The 19,964-nt window shown below is 39.6% G+C and overlaps 2 protein-coding genes across 16 annotated transcripts in view; one reads left to right on the top strand and one right to left on the bottom strand.

The window, feature by feature from the left end:
• ATXN2 (ataxin 2) overlaps nucleotides 1–19,964 on the top strand; it is a 52,510-nt gene that overhangs the window by 25,214 nt on the left and 7,332 nt on the right. For 5 of the 15 annotated variants that reach the window (XM_056355936.1, XM_056355926.1, XM_056355855.1 and 2 more), the window contains 11 exons: nucleotides 1,675–1,857; nucleotides 3,397–3,582; nucleotides 4,312–4,419; nucleotides 5,336–5,406; nucleotides 6,124–6,431; nucleotides 6,919–6,982; nucleotides 7,098–7,250; nucleotides 7,899–7,965; nucleotides 9,981–10,165; nucleotides 10,781–10,913; nucleotides 15,249–15,302. In XM_056355936.1, coding sequence (XP_056211911.1) covers nucleotides 1,675–1,857; nucleotides 3,397–3,582; nucleotides 4,312–4,419; nucleotides 5,336–5,406; nucleotides 6,124–6,431; nucleotides 6,919–6,982; nucleotides 7,098–7,250; nucleotides 7,899–7,965; nucleotides 9,981–10,165; nucleotides 10,781–10,913; nucleotides 15,249–15,302 — 1,512 coding nt within the window. Of the gene's footprint in view, nucleotides 1–1,674; nucleotides 1,858–3,396; nucleotides 3,583–4,311; nucleotides 4,420–5,335; nucleotides 5,407–6,123; nucleotides 6,432–6,918; nucleotides 6,983–7,097; nucleotides 7,251–7,898; nucleotides 7,966–9,980; nucleotides 10,166–10,780; nucleotides 10,914–11,108; nucleotides 11,808–15,248; nucleotides 15,303–19,964 lie in introns of those variants that run through there. The other 10 variants (XM_056355953.1, XM_056355921.1, XM_056355945.1 and 7 more) reach the window with 6 other exon arrangements.
• Nucleotides 15,309–19,964, bottom strand: part of SH2B3 (SH2B adaptor protein 3) — a 42,842-nt gene continuing 38,186 nt past the window's right edge. The window contains exon 8 of the mRNA XM_056356034.1: nucleotides 15,309–16,757. Within this exon, the coding sequence (XP_056212009.1) occupies nucleotides 16,702–16,757 (56 nt within the window). The 3' untranslated portion in view covers nucleotides 15,309–16,701. The remainder of the gene's footprint in view (nucleotides 16,758–19,964) is intronic.

The following is a 19,964-nucleotide window of genomic DNA, read 5'->3' as shown; positions in this document are numbered from 1 at the left end:
AGTGCACTGTGGAATGGGATAGGATAAGCTGCTTCAAAGGCAAATCTGTAGAGAACTTTAGATCTGTTTACATTGCGGCAGAACAATAAGTCAGCTCCCCAGCAGTCAATAATCCGCAGGAAAAGGCTAACCCATGAGTATTCCATAACTGTATGCAGAATTCTCGGAGCTAAATTTGTTTGTCCTCTGAGGGTACAGTAAGGAACACATTTTAAAATTCTAGGTTTACTTTATTTAAGTGCACTTAAAAACTAGCCTGCACACCCCACTGTCTAGCAAGCCTGGAAAAATGAAAACTGGTTGTACTAAACTCACGGGAAACTTGCAGTCTCTGCTGTAGTTGGCTCCACTGGAGCCACAGGAGAGAGAACAGTCATCCTGCTAATTGAATCAGTAACACTTCTGCAGCTTGCCTGATAAATGCTCAAGATGGTCCATAACCAGAAAGTGGATGGTAGTAGGCATGTCTGTATGATGTGCTGCTGTCAGTTTGTCAATGTGAGCTTGTTATAGGTGATAAGATACTGAGAATCCACATGTAAATTCGGTTATTTTTTAGCACTTGCAATGGATTTGTCAGTCATGCAGTGAACTGCTGCTTACTGCAACCTTTAATTTCTACTACTAGAAGAGGATTGCTGGAAAGTGTGTGTATTCTTTAAAATACTTGCCTGTATGTAATTTGGATTGAAGTGTACTTTAGATTCATGGTTAAAACAGAGGCTGACATTTAAAGACTTATGTAACCAGAAGAGGTACTTGATATTTTAGAACTTTGAAACCAGAAAGCCATTATCTGAACTTTTCTCTATGATTGCCCTACATTAAAAAATAACTGTAATCAGCCAGATTGTCTTCTGTTACACATTTTTTTCCTTTTGAAGTATCAACATTTAAGTTTGATACTGTAAAGAAAATGTTTGTTAGGATGTAGAAACTATATTGCTGCTTAGACTTGAGTATAACTATTCTGTGGCAGCTGTGTAAGCTGTTCAGAATTGCTGTTCAGAATTACTGTATTCACTTACGACTCTAGCTTCTGGCATTAAACATGCATGACTTGAACCTTGGGATAACAATAACTTGTTTAGTTGCAGTTTTGCTGACTTGTAAATGAATTGTGACCTGCTGCAGGCAATTTAGCCTCGGTGCAGAATGCTCTGCTGAAATTCCCCAAGAGCATTGGTCAGCCAGTGGTGACTACTCTGTAAATAAATGGTTGGTATCACTGACCACCTGACAAAAGCGATGGAAATTTTTTCTTTTCTGGAAAATGTTTGATAGCCTGGAACTGTGCTTATCCAGAGGGAGCTGGGCCACTAACCTTTCTGGCTTGTTTTGCAGTAAGCAATATTGGATACTTGGATTCAAATATTACAAATCCAGGACTTGCATACTTGTTTCAATTCTGATAAAGCTTCTAAATAGCAATGAACGTGAGCTGTCATAGAAAGGTGATGAGCGTGTTGGTAGTCTGGCTGGACCAATGGCTTGGCCTTTTTAGTCTCGTGGATCCCTGGTTCTAGTCGATGTGAGTGTAAATTGCTTGACTCCATTACTGCCTTATTGAGAGTTATTAGATGAAATCCAGTTTTAAAAACAGATAGTATTTTTGGGGACTCTTAGTGATGGACGTTAAGTACTTATTGTGTGGGGTTGTCTTCTTTTTCTCAGGGCCTCCACGGATGTCTCCTAAGGCACAACGGCACCCTCGAGGTCACAGAGTCTCTACTGGTAGGGGTACAATTTCAAGTGGCTTAGAATTTGTATCTCATAATGCACCAGGGGAAGCATCTACTACTGCAGTGGCACGAGGCAGCCCTTCAGGTGGGACGTGGTCATCAGTTGTCAGTGGGGGTAGGTAAAGCTTGGCTTATTGCAGATGGCTTGCCAGGGGTACTTTAGAGTGTGAATGCTAAGCAGAATACTGCGTTTCTAGACAATTCAGGCTCTGCATAAACACTGGTCTGCTAACTTAGCTTGCTCAGGTGAAGTAAGAGAAGGATGTTCCCAGATAGCTTAGTGAAATAGTTGGTGGGTTGGTCCTTCAAGCGCAATATTGTCCTAACTGCAGAGAGGTGAAGTCAGATGCTGTATGCAACAAAAGGAAGGAAAAACGTGGGAATTAGTTGTTGAGTAATTTTCAGGAAAGTTATTGAAGGAGACAAGAGAAGTTACATACATTCCGTTGCATCACTGAATCTAGTTAATGTCAGTGTAACTGGTTTGTGCTTTACAAATGGAGGAGGTGTTTGAATAGGGAAGGGTCGGTGTTAAAAGAGAAGGTGAAATGATATTCAAGTTGTTGGATGTATTTTTCCTTTAAAATTTACGCAGGTTTTAAGTGGTCATTTTGTGTTTGAGTATGGTAGTAGCAGATGTAGTCAGTGTCTCTTCTTTTTTTGAATCAGTTAACATCTTTTTTTAATATTTGACTTCAAATTGGAAGATTTTGTCTTGTTACACAAGCCCTAGTCTCGAGCTTTTGTAGTTGAGGCTGTGTTCTAGGGAGCTGTCAGCAGCTGGGCGCTTTCTTGAATTGGAAGGGCAAGTGAGTGACAGTTTGAAGTCTGATACTTTTTAGCAGTGCTGGAATTCTAGAGGAGTGTAGTGGGAGCGAATTTTCCAGAAAGAAGGTATGAATTAGACCCCCCATAGATGTGTTGCCTTGTGGAAAAGATTTAAACTCTTCTGTTCTGGCATTATCTCTGATTTATCTTCCCGCCTCACCCCCCACTTTATATATTATTAACATGCAAGTAGGACTGTTAAATGACTTATCTCTCTTTCTCCTCGCTCACTTGAAGTTAATATGTGATGTAAAGCAACTAACTAGCCACAGTGGGATGAGCAGGAAAGCAGGAGGTACAACTTACGGTTTAAAGAATATACAACTTTCCTTGCTGCTTTAACAGAAGGGCAAAAAATACATCAAGTAATCTTCTTTCAATAGGCTATGTTGTTTTTTTTCCAGCTGGCAAACCTCCAAAAGAGGACGCTGTAAAATGGATGTGTTTTTTTCAGCCCTTTAAAAAATGTTTTACATCTGTTTGAATGGAGACCTGACCACCTTTTCTGTTCTGCCTGAAACTGTGTTAATGTGAGCTGTTGTAGTTGTACTACTGGGGTGCCGGGGAGCGTATTGCAGTTTCATGGTGGGACTACAGGGCAGGGATATGTATTAGGGGACAATCTGCAGAAAAATCACACCACTTGTCTGAAATGCTGCGTTTTAAAGAACTAGGAGATGTACCTGAAAGGTAACCAGGCTTTCAATTACTATATCATGTTCCACTAAGTATTTTAAGGCATGTTTTTAGTCATTTTAAAAATAAGCAAACTGCTGAACAGATGAGGAAACTTATCCTATAACTATTTTCTCCTGTTTGTTTCTAGTTCCGAGATTATCCCCTAAAACACACAGGCCTAGGTCTCCAAGGCAGAGCAGCACTCCTATGGGACCAGCTCTGCCTTCTCAGCCTGGTACTATTCCCACTGAATCTGTTGCCATGCCTGTTCCAGCTGCCTCTCCTACACCTGCCAGCCCTGCATCCAACAGAGCAGTCACCCCTTCCAGCGAAGGTGAGTTACCCTTGCCAGCTTGCAATTGCTCCCTTTCCCTAATCCCTAACAACGAATGGGCCTGGAAAGAGCAAAGCTGCTTTCTAAATGATGGGAAAACTTCTGATACATTTAATTTTACTGTGTAGCGAGTTCCCCTTTTCTCATGATGTTAGCTTTAAACTAAGGTTAAAGAGAGGCTTTTTGATAAGTTTATATGCTTAATTTCTTCTGCCTTTTAAGGAGTATGGGCTCTTACAGGTGTTTGACTTAAGGATTATTAATTTTTTTCAGACTGGGTTCCTGGCTGTTTTCGAATTTAAAGAAACATAGGCCACTAGTTTCAAAGAATATTTTGAGCATAGCGAAAGGAAGGAAAAAAGCCTCACATGCAAGAGCACAGTCAAATGTCTTAAGAACTCTCAAGTCTTTGTAGCATTCTGTATGAAGGGCTTGGACTGTTGAAAATAATTTGCCCTCAGTTTATAGTTTTTTCAGCCTAGTTAGTTAATCTCTGTGTATGATGAGAGGAATGTGTTTGACTGGGACTTTCATTTGGCTTAAAGACTGTAAGGTGGGGAAGGGGGGAGGATAACCCTCCAGGCCCTAACTAGGTAGCAGAAAATGTGTAACTTAGGGTTTTTCTTTTGTAAGCTAAGCATGGTTAAATCTCCTGTTTCTATCTTGCCGTCTCTCTTTGGTCAGTTTGAATTGTGTATAAGAGAATAACTTCGGCAATTTCTTTTCTAGCTAAAGATACTAGGCTTCAGGACCAGAGGCAAAATTCTGCAACTGGAAACAAGGAGAATATAAAGCCAAGTGAGACTTCTCCTAGTTTTCCTAAACCTGAAAGCAAAGGTTTGTATCAAAAGCTTTCATATATACTTGAGTAACATAGGAATTCCACACACTAAACCTGCTATATTGACTACTTAGCATTTAAAGGAAGACTTGGAGGCAGTCTGACTTTGGGTGTTCTACAGGTGAAATTTGGTCATGTAGTTGTCAAGTGGCAGGCCTACAATTTTAAATGTTGTCCTTGACTCATTTCGTCAACACAAAGCATAAAGATGCTCATGTGGATGAAGTAATTTCTTTTCACTTGGTTTTTTTTTTTTATTATTTTTTCTCCCCCCTGCCCCTTCTTTTTCTTGCTCACAAAGCTGTTTTTTAGCTGCCTTTAGATTGAATAAGTGTTTCTCCTTACAGCTATGCTCACAATACTTCTGAGCATCGTGGTCAGCATAGCTTTTTCTAACTGTGCTTCTTCCTATTATGCCCTAAATTTGGCTTTCTCTGCAGCATTGTTTGTTCACTCGGTTCTCGAAAGAATCTTTTCATGTTGTTGAACTTCGAGTCACAGAATCATAGATTGGAAAAGACCTTTAATATCATCGAGTCCAACAGTAAACCTAACCTTCATCAGGGTTTCACCTTTACTTGCTATGTCTTGAAATGCTGGCATGTTAGGTTTTGAGGGGTTTGTTGCATGCTTTTTTGTGTTCAGCTGAGTTCTGCAGTCCCTGCACCTCAGGGCTTCTGCCTTGGTGTGATGCGTTAGGACTATAGAGATGTCAGTTATGTAACGCCGTGGTTTCACGGAGTATTTTTGTGTGCTCATACACATACTTCATGGAATTATACTAAATTACAAATGAAATTGTATCATGTAGATATGCCAGCATTACCTTTTTGCAAACTTAGTGATGTGTAGGGGTTGCATATAAAAATTGTGTTAGAAATACTGGGACAACGTTGGTCTTTTATTTGGCAGGTGTATCTCCAATTGTTTCAGAACATAGAAAACAGATTGATGATTTAAAGAAATTTAAGAACGACTTCAGGGTAAGTTTCTTTGTATGTTAACTTGATGGTATGACAGTTCTCGTGTGCATCCAGATTATTTTAATGAATTGAATACACTGCACAGGTTAACAGCAAAACAGGTTCTTACTACTTGTGCTTAATTTATGAAAATATCTATAGGAATCCATGCTAGATAGTATAAAATCAATGCTGACTCTTGCTAGTACAATTGCCTAATACATGTAAATGTGCATATTGACTGTATGCTGAAAATAGAACTTGAAAACTTGAAGCTGTTTTATCGTTGGGTACAAATAATTATCACATTTACACTCCATACGGAAGAGCTATTTCCAAATTAAATGAAGGGTTTTGCTGAGGAAAATTGAAGATTAATTCATATTACTTGTTTCCTGGTTATAGTGGTTTATTAACTCAGGTTAGCTTTTCAAGTGTTACTGTTAAATCACACAGGGGGATGAGTCCAGAGGGTTGTCTTCAGCTTCCCTGTCACTTCCTAGTCAACATACAGGTCAGCTGAGTCACTGAAGATCTTCCTTCACAGTGTAGGCTTAAAATATTGTCAATGTTCATAGATTTGTTTTCTAATAGAAATGTAAACCTATGTTTTGAATAGTCATTTCCAGATGATTGAGGTCTGTGGGACTGTATCATACTCTGTATGTAATAGCATTAGATTGTCTCTCCCTAGTTCGGTACATCAATTTACTGAATATATTCCTTGTATTTCTTCAGTTACAGTCGAGTTCCTCTTCAGATGCAGTGGATCAGCTGCTAAACAAAACCCGAGAAGGTGAAAAATCAAGAGATGTAGTTAAAGAAAAGACAGAATCAACCCCTAAAGAATCTATCATAGAAACTGGCAGTAATAATAATTCTAACGGTGGCAGTAGCAAACCTAATAGTCCAAGTATTTCTCCTTCAATAAGTAATAGTTCTGAGCAAAAGCGAGGGCCTGAGGTAACTTCACAAGGTGTACAGACATCTGGGCCTGGAAATAAACAAGATAAAGAGGATAAAGAGGAGAAGAAAGATACTTCTGAGTGAGTAATTATGCCTTTTAGAATAAGCACATCTGTTATTAGCATTTAGCAGTTTGTAGAAAAAGCTGTTATGAATGTGTAATGTCTTGCTGGTTACATGCCTGATCTAAGTACCCTCTGTTACACAGAGGGAACAGGTGAAGTGACTGTACTGAAAGTCATCTCGTGAGTCGGTGGCAGAGCTGCATATTGAACTCTGGTCCTGTTGATGCCTAATTCCTATCTAAATGCTTATTTAAATGTTTTCCTGGGTCATGTGAGCTGTAGTATCAACAGCAGGAAAACTTTTTTCATGGATAATTATAGTAATAGTACTGTCAGCAAGACTGGCTTTTTGCATGCTGTGTGTTTGTTTGAGTTCTCAAAATTCTGACTCACAGATGGAAATGAGATGTTTCAAATCTTTAAATTTTTAACTGTTAAGGAGTTCTGCAGATACACTTGTAAAAGCGTAATGCTGAACATCATTTTTGTTTTTTATGTTTAGGCAAGTTAGAAAATCAACACTTAATCCCAACGCAAAAGAGTTCAACCCTCGATCTTTTGCTCAAGTAAGTTATTTGGTACTATTTCACATTGCCTTTGAGTAGATCTTTATAAGCAGACCTTTTACTAGGAGGGTAATCAAGCTAACCTTGTATATGCATTGCTGAACTCTGTTTGTAGCCGAAACCTTCTACTACACCAACTTCCCCTCGTCCGCAAGCTCAACCTAGCCCCTCCATGGTGGGTCATCAGCAGCCAACCCCAGTGTACACTCAGCCTGTCTGTTTTGCACCAAATATGATGTACCCAGTTCCAGTGAGTCCAGGCGTGCAGGTAAAGTGCAGCATATGCTGCAAACTTGTTAACATTTTTTATGATTGTCAGCAAGTTGAGGAGACTTATGAGATCTAAAAAACAGTTAAACGGTACAGCTTACATTACTTCTGTAAATATGGGTGCGATTTAGTTTTAGCTATGTAAATACTGACTTTTCCCAGTGGTCCCTCAGTCTAGATGTTCTAATAGTCTTAAACACTTGTAAATTCCGGCAGCTCTTACTCACATTTATTGTTAATCTGTGCAGATTTCCTCCCCAGTCCTCCAAGCGTGCTCTCACTCTTGAGTTTCGAGCAGCTGTTTCTTCATCCTTAGCTTCCAGCTGTGTCCCACTAGTTTCTGGTCGTTGTAGGGATTACTAGAATTTCAAATCTAACTAATGTTATAAAGCTGTCTGATTTGGTACACTGCTTGAAGTAGCAGTGAGTAGCATTACTTGACTGATTGTTGCGAACCATACTGTCTTTCTTGTTTGTACACGCAGACTTAATCACAGCGATCCAAGAAAATATCATAGGTTAGGCAGAGTTCACTAAATCATGTAACATAACAGAGTAAAACACATCAAAGCTGAGTTGGGGCCCCCACCCCAACACACACTCACTTTTTAAATGAATGTCATAGCTTCAACTCCTTCTGTTTCAGCCTTTGTATCCTATTCCTATGACGCCCATGCCAGTGAACCAAGCCAAGACATATAGAGCAGGTAAAGGTGAGAATAATACTGCCTGTTTGGTTCTTAGTCTGCATGCAGCATGAATAATTTACAAATGTTTGTGTATTTTCTAATCCCATGTTAACTTGTTTTCGATTGATATTTTAAATGCTATTTTTAATAAATGGAAGTAAGCACAAATACTAATGCATTTCTAGATAAACTAATTCAGCCAAAACATGATAAGTTTGAGTAATGGGGAGTTGCTTGGTCTGGAATCTGATTTGACAAATGGGAAAATGTCTGTTACTTGGAATGTGAGGGTAAGCTGGTCATCTCCTTTATTTCATGAATGTTACGGGTTTGTTTAAAGGGAACTTTTTTCTGCGCTGGTTTACAGCAGAGTCCTGAATGGTACTTTAGTAGAGGTTTGGGGTATTTTTTGTCAACAAGCAGGATGGCTGTTTCTTCTGAAAGAATATGCTGTGCTACTCTTCTGGACAGCACTTGCTGCTGGTTCTAGTTTGTTCTTTTGCAGTCCTTTTGCAACAGCAACTGAACAGCTAGACTAACAATACTATGTTTCTAGCAAGTGACACCTGTGGCTATGGAGATGAGAACATGTGTGGCAAGATGCACTCTTTTCTGCACAGTGCAGCGAAGGAGCACAAAGATGCTGGTCTTGTTTTTTATAGTCATGTTTCAGATAATGCTTTAATTCTACACAGTGCGTGCTTTCTTGCAGTTTTATACAGTGGGTCATGATGATAGGTTCCAGTGCTGCAGCTCCAGTCACTGGAGGAAGAAATTGTTTAAAAGAGCAGTTCTGCTGTTTGAAAACAAACAAGTAGCCTTTATGCATGTAGGGAAGACAAAAACCTGCAATGTATTTCTATTTTAAGAAACACTAACTTTACTGTGACCTGACCCATGAAATCTTTTGGTTGGTAACACTGATTTTTCTAATCAAAACTATATTGCTGTGTACTCACTTGCTGTGTGAGGCTGCTTTCCTATACTCAGTTTCTTTTCTAAATTTCATTACTTTCTGCATATCCGTTCTGTGTGCAGCATAGTCCTGAAGGAGCTGCATGGGTTAAAGTTCAGTGCCTTTACTCTGTTCAAGTTGCATCCTGTATTTACTTTTTTTCTATTGTTGATTTGCAGTGTAAATACAGTCATCACTGAATGAATTTACTGACATCTCAACATTTCCCTCCTTTCCTCTCTCTGAGGGGTCTGTCTACATTGCACACTGCAGTGGAATTTACAGGTGCTTGAGTTAGCATAGTTATTAGTTGCAGTCTCACTGCAGCAAGCTGAAGCTCACCTTGAACTCTCATGCCCTGTTGCTTAGTAGGCTGAATTAGTTTGTTCTGAGTGCCCTGCTGCTGTGGTTCAGTTGGTCGTCTTACCAGGATAGCTCAGGTAGTCCCACACCACAGTGCTCTGCTCTCTTAATCTTTCTTCCTTCTAATTATTCCTACTCCTTCTTCTTATAGGTTCATTTGTCCCCTTCAGTGTTGACTGTGACCTAAAAGTTGCTTTGTGCTATCCGAAGGGGTAGCACAGAGCTTAAAAGATGTGAATGCCTCAGATTGTGGCTGCCTGGGGACTTTTATTCTGCTCCTCTCAGTCATAAGCACAAGTAATTTTAACAGACTCAGCTTCTCCAGCTGATGGAACTGTTGCTGAGTTGTTCCCATAGAGGGTGAAATAAACCTTTTGAAGGGGACAGGATCAAATTTGATTAATGTGGGTATCCTGATACAACCTTTTTTCTTCCGTTACTGATTCTTCTCAGTCTTTCCCTCCCTCTGTCTTCCTTCCTTCACAAAAAAAGTAGGCCCGAGCTTGTCATATACATGACTCAAAGGCAGTGATGAAAATCACATGTTTCCTGGAGGAACTCCTTTTTGTGCTGTTCCTTTTTGATAGAGCTTCAATACGTAGTTAAGGTGAGGGGTGAGGATATTCCACTGGGTCACAGTGACATTGCAATGTAAAACCTTTCAGGAAGATCGTCATTCTTCATCCTGTGTTTCTAATGTGAGGCGCTCTTTGCTTTGCAGTACCAAATATGCCACAGCAACGGCAAGACCAACATCATCAGAGCACCATGATGCATCCTGCCTCAGCAGCAGGCCCACCAATTGTAGCTACACCACCTGCTTATTCAACACAATACGTTGCATATAGTCCCCAACAGTTTCCTAATCAGCCTCTTGTGCAGCATGTGCCACACTACCAGTCTCAGGTAAGAGTCCTTTCAGTGTACGTGAGAAGTCATAATGAGAATAATTAAGAGGGTCAGTCCTAAATACCGTATTGTCTCTAGTCGTTAGAAGTCACTTTGAACAGTTTCTGTGTTCTGGAGCATACGTGGTGGTGGTGTAATGTGCTTCAGAGCATGTAACTAATTTTAAGGTCAGTCTAGAAGTTGGCATTTATTGATACTGCCTTTTTAGCTCCTTGAAGAATTCCTTTCCAGTCATGGCCAGGACATCTCCTAGTTATGTGTTCTAAAAATAAACTATTTGATGTACTTCTCTTACTTCAAGGACTTTGAAATGTACATAAGTAATTGGGTACATATATAATTATGTACATAAGCTTAGTATGTTATGAGAGTGGCAAAAATTAGATACGCCAGTGGTTTTTGTCATTTTCTAGCATACTGCAGATAATGTCCTTAGGTTTTTTTGAAACAATTGGGTTAATTGTGATAGGATGAAATCTTTAGTTTGCTCTGCATTTTAGTAAGGCCAAGCTGTTACTGTTTGTAAGTACATAATTATTGTTTAGATGACACTAGTTTCTTTGTAATAGTCCTCCAATTAACTGTCTGTTTTCTTATTTCTGTTGAATGCAGCATCCTCATGTTTATAGCCCTGTAATACAGGGCAACGCTAGGATGATGGCACCACCAACACACGCACAGCCTGGTTTAGTATCTTCTTCTGCAACACAGTATGGTGCGCATGAACAGACGCATGCTATGTATGGTAGGAAACGTTTTGTGTTATATGTAACTTTTTAAGTTCTTATGTTGTGCAGGGATGTATTTAATCTCAAGCTTCAAACGTGGGTATCATTCAGATTACACCAGTAGATGTGTTTTATATTTTGTAAGATGATGAGCAGAGCATTGAAAACTGAGCCACCTGGTTAAAATGAAAACTCAAGTATGCTGATTTCAGTAGGATGCCAGTGACCAAGATGAAATTTCAACCTGGGAGCTGCTAAAGAATACCTGCTGAAAGAAGTTTGTTCAAGTTCTCTTGATGCTCTTGACACACCATCCCTTGATTGTTTCTTGATTATAATTAGGACTTGTTTTATTGCAAGGCTATGACCTCAGTTTCAAAACCTGACTTTAGTTCTGACAAATAGTGAAATGCTGTCTTTATGATACTACTAGCATTATTAACAGTATGAACACTGCTGTTTAAGCAAAATAAAACATGTGTTGCTTACCTTTCTTTTTTGGTAAGTCAAGAATAAGTATATGAAACAGCTCATGTATTGCTCTGACTTTGACAATTAGTCTCCAGCATTATCAGATGGGCATATTTCACATACAGTGAAGTGCTGAAAATGTGGGTTACCTTGTTACAAAGTAAAATGTGAAAAAAACCCACCACCTTCTAAAGCATTATAAATGTATGATAAATCAATGCCCAATTCAGAGGAAAAAACCTCACTGCAAAACATGCTGTCGAAAGAGATAGAATCAAGGTTGCTAGAAGGCTTGGAAATTGTCATAAAATGTCAAAACAGCAGATGGTCTCTTGAAAACGTGGCATTTCGATACTTGTTATAGCATCTGAGGAAGATTTTTATTGGGTCACATATATTATTGACTTAGATTCTAATAAAAGATTTTCTGTACCTTTAGACATCTTTGTATGTTTTCCGGTGCTTAGCTTTACACTGCTACTTAATGGAAGTCCATGATGTGTCATGAAAACTTACAAGGCTAAGAATCTGAAGTTTAGTGTGAAATGAATTCTGATTTTAAAAAGACTGTGTCTTACCCACTTGAAAACATCCTGTCAGATCTCTGCAGTGCTGTGGTAACATAGCTAAGAAACAAAAAAATATAGAGAATCCTTTTTTGACACTTGGAGGAAGAACACTTTAGCTCATTTGTACTGAAGCTGAAATGGAAGTTACTTGTAGAGATTAAGTCTTTCTCTCACAGGTCCTTGCTAATTGTATTACTTTGATCTTTTCAACTCTTGTGCTTGAGGTGTCCATGTAAACAGATCCTCTGTTTGCTTTTTCATTAGATTAAATAGAATTCCGATAAAGTGAATGATCAAAGGCTTTCAGACCTTTATTGGTGAAAACTCTCCTCTCAAATCCTAATTAAAATAAAACCAAACATGAGATAATCTGAGATTTGATTCAGAATGGTTGCATGTGACTTTCTAGCAATTTCCCATTGTGCACCATCCTTATCTTCTGTAACCAGTGGGCTCTGCAGCATTGAAGTACAAGCCTGGTCCCTTGGTTGGCTTTGACCAGATGTCTGTATAGTTTTTTCACTGATATTCTAACTTAAAACTGTTAGATCTCATTTTGTGTTGGTTTTGCAGCTTGTCTGTTGTAGGTATGTGATTACATACCAGTGCAAACAACTAAGTTGGGTCAAACGAGAATTCTTTGGTGTTTCCTGCCATGTAATTAAATACTTCTTTTCCAAGAACACCTAATTTAACAGAAACTGCATGTCCTTTTGTGTTCTTTCAAGTAGCTACTTGGTGACTCTTCTAAATACTCTCTCACCTTCCCAGTAAAAGATCAAGTGCTTGAAATTCTTGTTACTGAAACCATTGAACCCAGCTGGATCATGAACTCCATATGAGATACTTTTTTAAAGAGTATATTCTTGCCATGTACAGACGTGTTTATTGCCTAGTGAACATGAATTGGCTCAAATGTACCCTTAACTTAGAAAGTTTACAGTTAGCTACACATGAAATGACTTCTGATGTAGTGCAGCACTCAGTTCAGATTTTTGCAAGTCTTCCCTGTGCCGAGTACTTGAAGACCTTGCCTAGACGGATTGTGTTTCCTCAAAATGTGTCCATCTGTAACATATTCACTTCAGCTTCCATTTGCCGATGTGTGAACGCTTGGGAAAAATGTAGAAATGCCTAAGGTGATAAATATAAGCTGCTTATGGAGTGCACTGCTAAAGAACAACGTGCTGGAGTCGTTCACATCTGATTGAGTGACTATAAGAGCATACCCGTAACTTATGTTCTGTTATTTTGGGAATCTTAAGTTTACCCAAGGTATCTTTGAACTAAATATACCAATGCACTTTGATTCTGGTTCGCAAAACTGATTTGAAAGTACAGAATAACAACTTTCCTGAGAAACAACCACCACCGCTGCTTTTGTTTTCTGGAGCACTTGCTCAAACAAGTTCTCAGATTTCCTTTTGTCTCTTTAAAATTGCTATCTGATTATTTTTTATTAATTATTATTTATTTTTAGATTTATTTTTCCCCCATTGATATCAGGATTCAGTGGGCTATACTGCCTTTTTATCCTTCAAGGTACTAGTGCTTTCTTTGAGATAATTCTTGCAAAATTCACCCGATTGTTTTTTCCTGCATGTGTGGTAGAGAGAAGATGTCTGCAAGGACAGCCACACCGAGACGTGGGGGTTGGGGGGCACTGCTGATGGAGTATTCTTAAGGTGTGAAATGTTTTCTGGTGAGATCTGAAACTCCATCTTCACTAATGGTTTGGGACAACTTGAAAGTCTGTGGCGAGTAGTAACTGCCTGCCAGCGAAGAGAAGTGCCTGTTGATCCATTAAGTGGACTGCCCTCACTGCCGCAAGTTGGGGGTTTGTTTTCTTTCCTCTCTGGTGAAGAGATAGCTGAATCCAAAATACCTAGTGACCTCCACTTGTTGATTAAGCACTCTTCCATTTTAAAGAAAAGTATTTTTATCTAATGCTATTTAATGGGATATTTCTGCACTTCTGGGATTTCCTTGCCAGTCGTTACGGTGTCCTGCTTCTGTTTCACAACCCGCTGCTGACAAGAGCTCAAGAGAAGCAGAGCAGCTGAGCTGCGTGTCACCAGTAAACCCATCTAAACGTGTGACAAAGGAGTGTTTTAAATCATTGGGTTTTCCCCCTCAAAACACAATTGGGAAGGACAATGTTCAAGCAACTATCTATCTTACCGTCTACCAGCCAGACGATTAAAAACAGCTATTACACACTACAGCTCGTAACTTCTGGAGCCGTGAGCCACTTAAATGTCCTTGCCAAGGAGAGTTTGAAATACAGGCACTGCTGAAAGAGAGCAGTACACACACCTTTAACTGCCACATGCACATACCTGAATGCGGAGCTGTCGTTCTTACGCTGCTAAACTGCACGTTGGTTTCAGAATGTACTGTCTGTCTCAAAGCGTTGGCTCTGTGTGATCTCCCTGATAACCAGTATCACTGGGCTGGTAGAGTTTGCTGGCCATGGTTTGCAGTTTGACTGCTTGGTCTGTGTCACACAAAGACCCAAACTTATCTTGTGCTGTTAGTAGAAAATTTGGTTATCTAAGTAGAGGGTGGATATATTCATTCCTATGACAATGAAGTTGTGCTAGTTTTGCCATGTAGCTGAATTGCCTGTGTTTTCAGATAACCGGAGTCCTCTGAAAAACTTAACTTTTGTGTTTAAAAACAAACTTGTGTAAAACCAGACCTTGGTTTTATACAGATGCATTTCCTGTTTTTTTGTGCTCTCATTCCTGTCCCCATTCTCCCTTCCCCTTTCCCCTTCTGCATATGTTTTACTGGTCTGGTGTTGTCTCTAACTTTATCTGGTTTCTGTCTCAGCAGTAGCGTAAATTCTATTGCCCAGATAGTACAATGGTGGATATAATATAAACTTCAGAGGATTCTCCAGGGACTAAGAGTGAACCAGTCACCAAAGGTGTCTTGGAACTGTTAAGAATGACAGTGATATAGCTGAAAAAGAAAGGGGCCAATTTCTATTCTAGTGTAATTACTTCTTAACCTTCTTATTACAGTGGACTGTAATAGACCATTAATTGACATAAGGTTTATTTTTGTGTTAATTAAGAACTGAAGACCTCAGTATCACAGTTAAGAAGGAAGGCTTACTTGAGACTTGTGTTATTTCATCTCCACTCGTGTAAAGCTAAATATCCAGTTCTAATAGTACCTAAGTAAATAAAAATATCTGCATGGTTCTACAATCTTCAAAAAAAAAAAATGACGCTGACCTTTCCAGAAGACGGGAAGTATGCACGTGGCAAGAGGCTAATTTACCTTTCTATTTCCCAAATTCAGCATGTCCCAAAATACCATACAGCAAGGAGACAGGCCCTTCTTTCTACTTTGCCAGTGAGTTGGGTTTTTTGTACTAATTTTGATTGTACAGAAAAGCACTTTCTAAAGAACAGATGTTAAAGGAATGGGACGTGTTGAGGGAATAAGTTTCCTTGCACCAAACCAGTATGTGGAAAACGCAGGAAGGTTCATTTCAATGGCTGGGGGGGTTGAAGCTGTTGAACAGATTTATATGACCACAGGAAACTGATTTGTCATTTTTTTTTAAAATGTGTTTTGCATGTCGAATAATCTGACTTTACTACCCAGTCTTTTCCTCTGCAACCAGAAGTGAGCACTGCACGTGGATAGCCTCTGCTTAAAACGTGGGTGAACTGCCTTGCTCCCTTTCTTTCACAGAGATACAAAATGGGATTTTTTAAAACTTGGCAAGTTAATCGGCTTCCTAAAAGGAGAAGTATCTTGTGCCTCATCTCTTCAGAAAGCTGTGGCTCAAGTTCTGAGCCCCTGGGAGGAAATAACTTGCAGCTGCAGTGAAGGCAGCTTTCTGTAGCGTTACTTTGGTGCCGCTGAAGGAGTGCTGTCAACAATGTACCTTGTCGTTACTGTAATGAGAGTGACTAGCTGAGGGCTCCTTGCCAGTGCATAGCATCCACCGCTTCCTCAGTGGCTGGTGAACATTACCAGTTACTGTTACCTGGCTCCGGTGCTCCTGTGTGGTGTTGCTGGTGACCTGCATCAGTGTAAGCAATGGGAGAGGGGCTGACGTTCTCCGTGCTCTCAGTACAGAGCAGCTAATACAGACTTCAGTTGAGTACGTGTGCTGGAAAAGGCAGATAACTAAAAAACACTGCCTTGTATGTTGGTGTTCATTACAGCACTTTAAGGAAGCTGGGTTTTGGGGGTGTGTGGTTGCAGGATGAACTGTAGCTGTCACCCAAGATGTGGGAAAGGAGGGCTTGCAGTTTCAGGGTATTTTCATACTTGCTCCTGTCCTGCAGTGAGGCTTGTTCCTGCGTCTGTCTGCAAGTCCATGCAGCCTATGCCAGGCACTATTCTGGGTTTTTTTTGAGTTAGCTCATGCAAGAGGGATGTGAGAAATACCCTTTGTTCTCCAAAAATCTCTTGTGGAACAGACTTCCTGTGTTTCTTGTACATGGTTCTGCATGAACTAGTGTTGTAGGATGCTGACCTGTCCTGTTTTCATGCGTCTTGGTTTGGTGCACTGAAATAACTTTAATAAGCTCGTTCCTTTCATGGATAATCTCTTAAGTGAAGTCCACTCTACCTGTTTAAAATGACTTCTTTAAATGTTTGTATTATGAAAGAAACATTTGCTATTTCTTTGCTTCCTACCATTCAGGTCTTTTAAATGTAGTTATCCTCACCATCTTACTGGGTCTGGCAATAGTTTTGAAGTTTGTTCACTGGTCAGTTCTTCAAAATAGGCTCTTCAGTGCATCTTTGGACGATGACCAACGATGACCACCATTGGCAGCGTTGAAATTCCTACCAGGGAAAATAAGAAAATACATTATATGGTTTTTGCATATACCCTTGTAGCTGGGAGTTCTGCTTGATTTCTGCTGCTCTGACCTCTTTTGATTGCAGTTCCTTCTGTGGGTTTGATGGCTACTACTACTTGTTTGCCTCTCAGAAAAATGGGTTGTACTTTTGTAGAGTTGAATTCAGTAATTCAATCCATCTGATATTTTTTGCTCACTTCATTACTGAATCACTTCTCTTCACTGTGTATCCCTGCAAGGTTAGTGCAGTTAAATATTTCATGTTAGGAACTGACTTGATCAGAAGGATGCTGAAGTGAAGCAGGTTAGCCCAGGGAATATTTCGGGGGGAGAGGAACCTAAGGCCTAAAGGGTAAGAAAAATAGCGTATTTTTGCTGGCATGTGCTGAGGTTACTTGCAGCAAGCAGATATGCAGAGCTGTTTTGTCCTTTCTTAGAGCTTTCTCAGCACTTTCTTGGATGGCCTTTTGGAAGATCTCCAAAGTACTGACAATGGGGGAAAATGCTGGATAATTGGTGATTCTTTTCTTTTTTTTCACCTCCTGTCTAATCTTGTTCGCCATTTGATATGTGTAGTGAGCTGTTTTGATGAATAGGCAAAAATTCTTGAAAAAAGTCACAGTGAAAGTGCTTTAGTTATGGCCAAGCAGGTGAATTTCTCATGACTGTTTTGCAAGACTTCTTTCACAGGCTTGTTGGTCTCGTAGATTTCATTGGCTTGTCATGAACTATTAATTGCACTAAATAAACATGGAAAACCTTTACATTTCTCGAGTTGAAGTTGAACTCTGGTTTTGAACTAACAAAGATCTGGGCATGTATTTCAGACTTGCTGCCACTCATCCTGAACCTTTCTTGATTTGTATGCAGTATCTGTACAGGATTTAGATAAGTGTCCAAATAACATTTTTTGAAAGGCACTTTTAATATTACTATTAAAACATAATTTGCAGCAGCATCTGAAGTAGTTTTAACCAGACTTCTAGAGCTTATTTGAGTAATTTGTCTAAGAAAAAATGGGAGAGAGGAGAAGCTAGGCAAATAAAAATACTTCAGTATAAAAAAATCTGGTACTTTAAATGCAAAGCTATGGATAAAAGATATTAGATGGTTATGGAAGAGCTGCTACTATGACAAAAACTTGATCCTCCTCCCATTTCTGTATCTATTCTTTAGGGTACTATTCCTTGGTTTAACTGGTTTCTTCAGAGAGAAATATTTCATTGTGAAGTTTTATTGTATAATGTACTTGCTTCAGAATAACTTAGTTTGTTGTTCTCTCAGCTATAAAGAAATGAAAGATGAATTGCACAAATGGTTTAAGGGAGTACCACATTATTTCAGGGGCTCTTAACAAGCAATGTGGCAGGATGTGGGAAGCCTTGAATATCTTACAACTTGGAATTAATTTTCATATACATTTTAAAACCTCTTGAATGGAGTTGGATGTTAATTTGTAGGCAGGCGTGCCAGCTCCGTGGCTGAGGCAGTGGGATGAGAGCTGGGCAAGATTTCTGGTAGCATGCCCTTTGGCAAGCAAGTTAATCCCTCTATGCATTTATTTCTGTTACTTTGACAGAGGTAATAACTTCTGGCCTTCTTCAGAGTGTGTATAATAATGAGGTTGAAAAATTTTCCTACTGTAGGAAGCTGTAAACTTCATACTGTAAAAATGATCAGTGTGTTTCCACTGATAATTTTCACATAGTTGTTGTAAGAAGGAGCAATGTTTGAAAGTCAAATGGAAGAGTGGTGGGGATGCTGCTCCAAAATAAGTTTTAGCAGTGATATTAAAAAAAAAAGAAAAAAGATACTTTCCTTGCATTTGAAAGGGTAACAAAGTGCTATTGCAGAAAATACTGGTGGTTTTCACAGTGTGCATAGAAAATATTGAGCTGTTTTCAAAACCCCTCTCAATCAGAAACGCTTACAACGTATGACTATGCTTGTACACTCGTGCTTAAGTACGCTTACATGCTCATGCATAAATATGTTAGGCTCAACTCCAGACTGCAAGAATTTAGGGTTGCAAAGGTATATGAAGTTCATCTGCATTAATAGCCTGGAACTGTAGTGCACATCACTGTTAGACCATTTGCTCAGTGAATATTTAGTTGAGCTTTCAAGATAGTAGGGCGGGATGAAGTTAAATATAGTAGGCAGTTATTTTCTAAAGGAGAGACCTTCATAGTGGCCTGCACAGGAGAGAGAAATCTCTATTAGGCAAAAAGACAGTCTGTGTGTGTTCTAGTGAGTTTGAGTATGTCAGAACTAGTATTTGTAAGCTTTAGAGCAAGCCAGACTGGAGGAAAACAAGTATTTGCACAGGGTAGTAGTGTGTCAGGGCTGGTTAACAGAGCACCGTGGGGTTGTTGTCTTTTTGCAGCTTGCTTTTGCTGAATAGTATTGTGCTTTCAGATGCAGCTACGTTTTTGTCTGTTTTCTCCACCCATCTTGTCTTTCATCCTTTATATACATTCAGGCGGATCTGTGTATTCATGAACTTATAGCCCAGCACAGTGAAACCTCTTCTGAAGCTGCAGCAAACAGTTCCTTGCGAAAGCAAAGACAACACACCTCACTAGCTGTCAGTACGTGGGGCAGGTGCTTGCAGCTTAACAGGTGCACTCGAAGTTTCTCCCTGTGCTCTGCTTTTCAGGTTTGTTGACTAGGGCAAGAAAACACCACTAGAAAACCCGTCACTTCTAGAGATATGCTGCAGGCATCGCTGGCTGTGGAGTTCTTGTATTATACAAACCCCATTAAAAAGGCTGTAACCTGATAAATAGTAAGAGGTAATTAACTTCAGTCAGAATGACAAAAAAGTACCGAACCAAATAAGAAGCGGTTGCAGGGAAGATTCTGGAGCAGGTTGGTAGTTTGCTTGGACTGGTTTGTCTTTTAGCACTGTTGTCAGCAGAACAAACCTGGGTTTTGACAAGCTGTCATACTGGAGAGAGTAGTGTGCATCGTCATGTGCAGAAGTGCAGTTGTGAACTCTGGGCTGGTGGTTGCACAAGACGTAAAAGCAATACAAGGGAACAGGCAAAGCATCTTCATTTTCTAAGGGTCTTGCTTTCCAGTTGCATGCTTTGTGTTTAAAGGAAGATTTGCTATCATTATGGCTTTTCATGCTTTGTTAGGTTCCCTCAGAAGTAAAAAAAAAAAACACAAACCAAAACAAAACCAC

This window comes from Falco biarmicus, chromosome 1 (assembly GCF_023638135.1).
Source record: "Falco biarmicus isolate bFalBia1 chromosome 1, bFalBia1.pri, whole genome shotgun sequence".
Taxonomy (NCBI): domain Eukaryota; kingdom Metazoa; phylum Chordata; class Aves; order Falconiformes; family Falconidae; genus Falco; species Falco biarmicus.
This window is presented reverse-complemented; position numbering and strand designations above follow the sequence as displayed.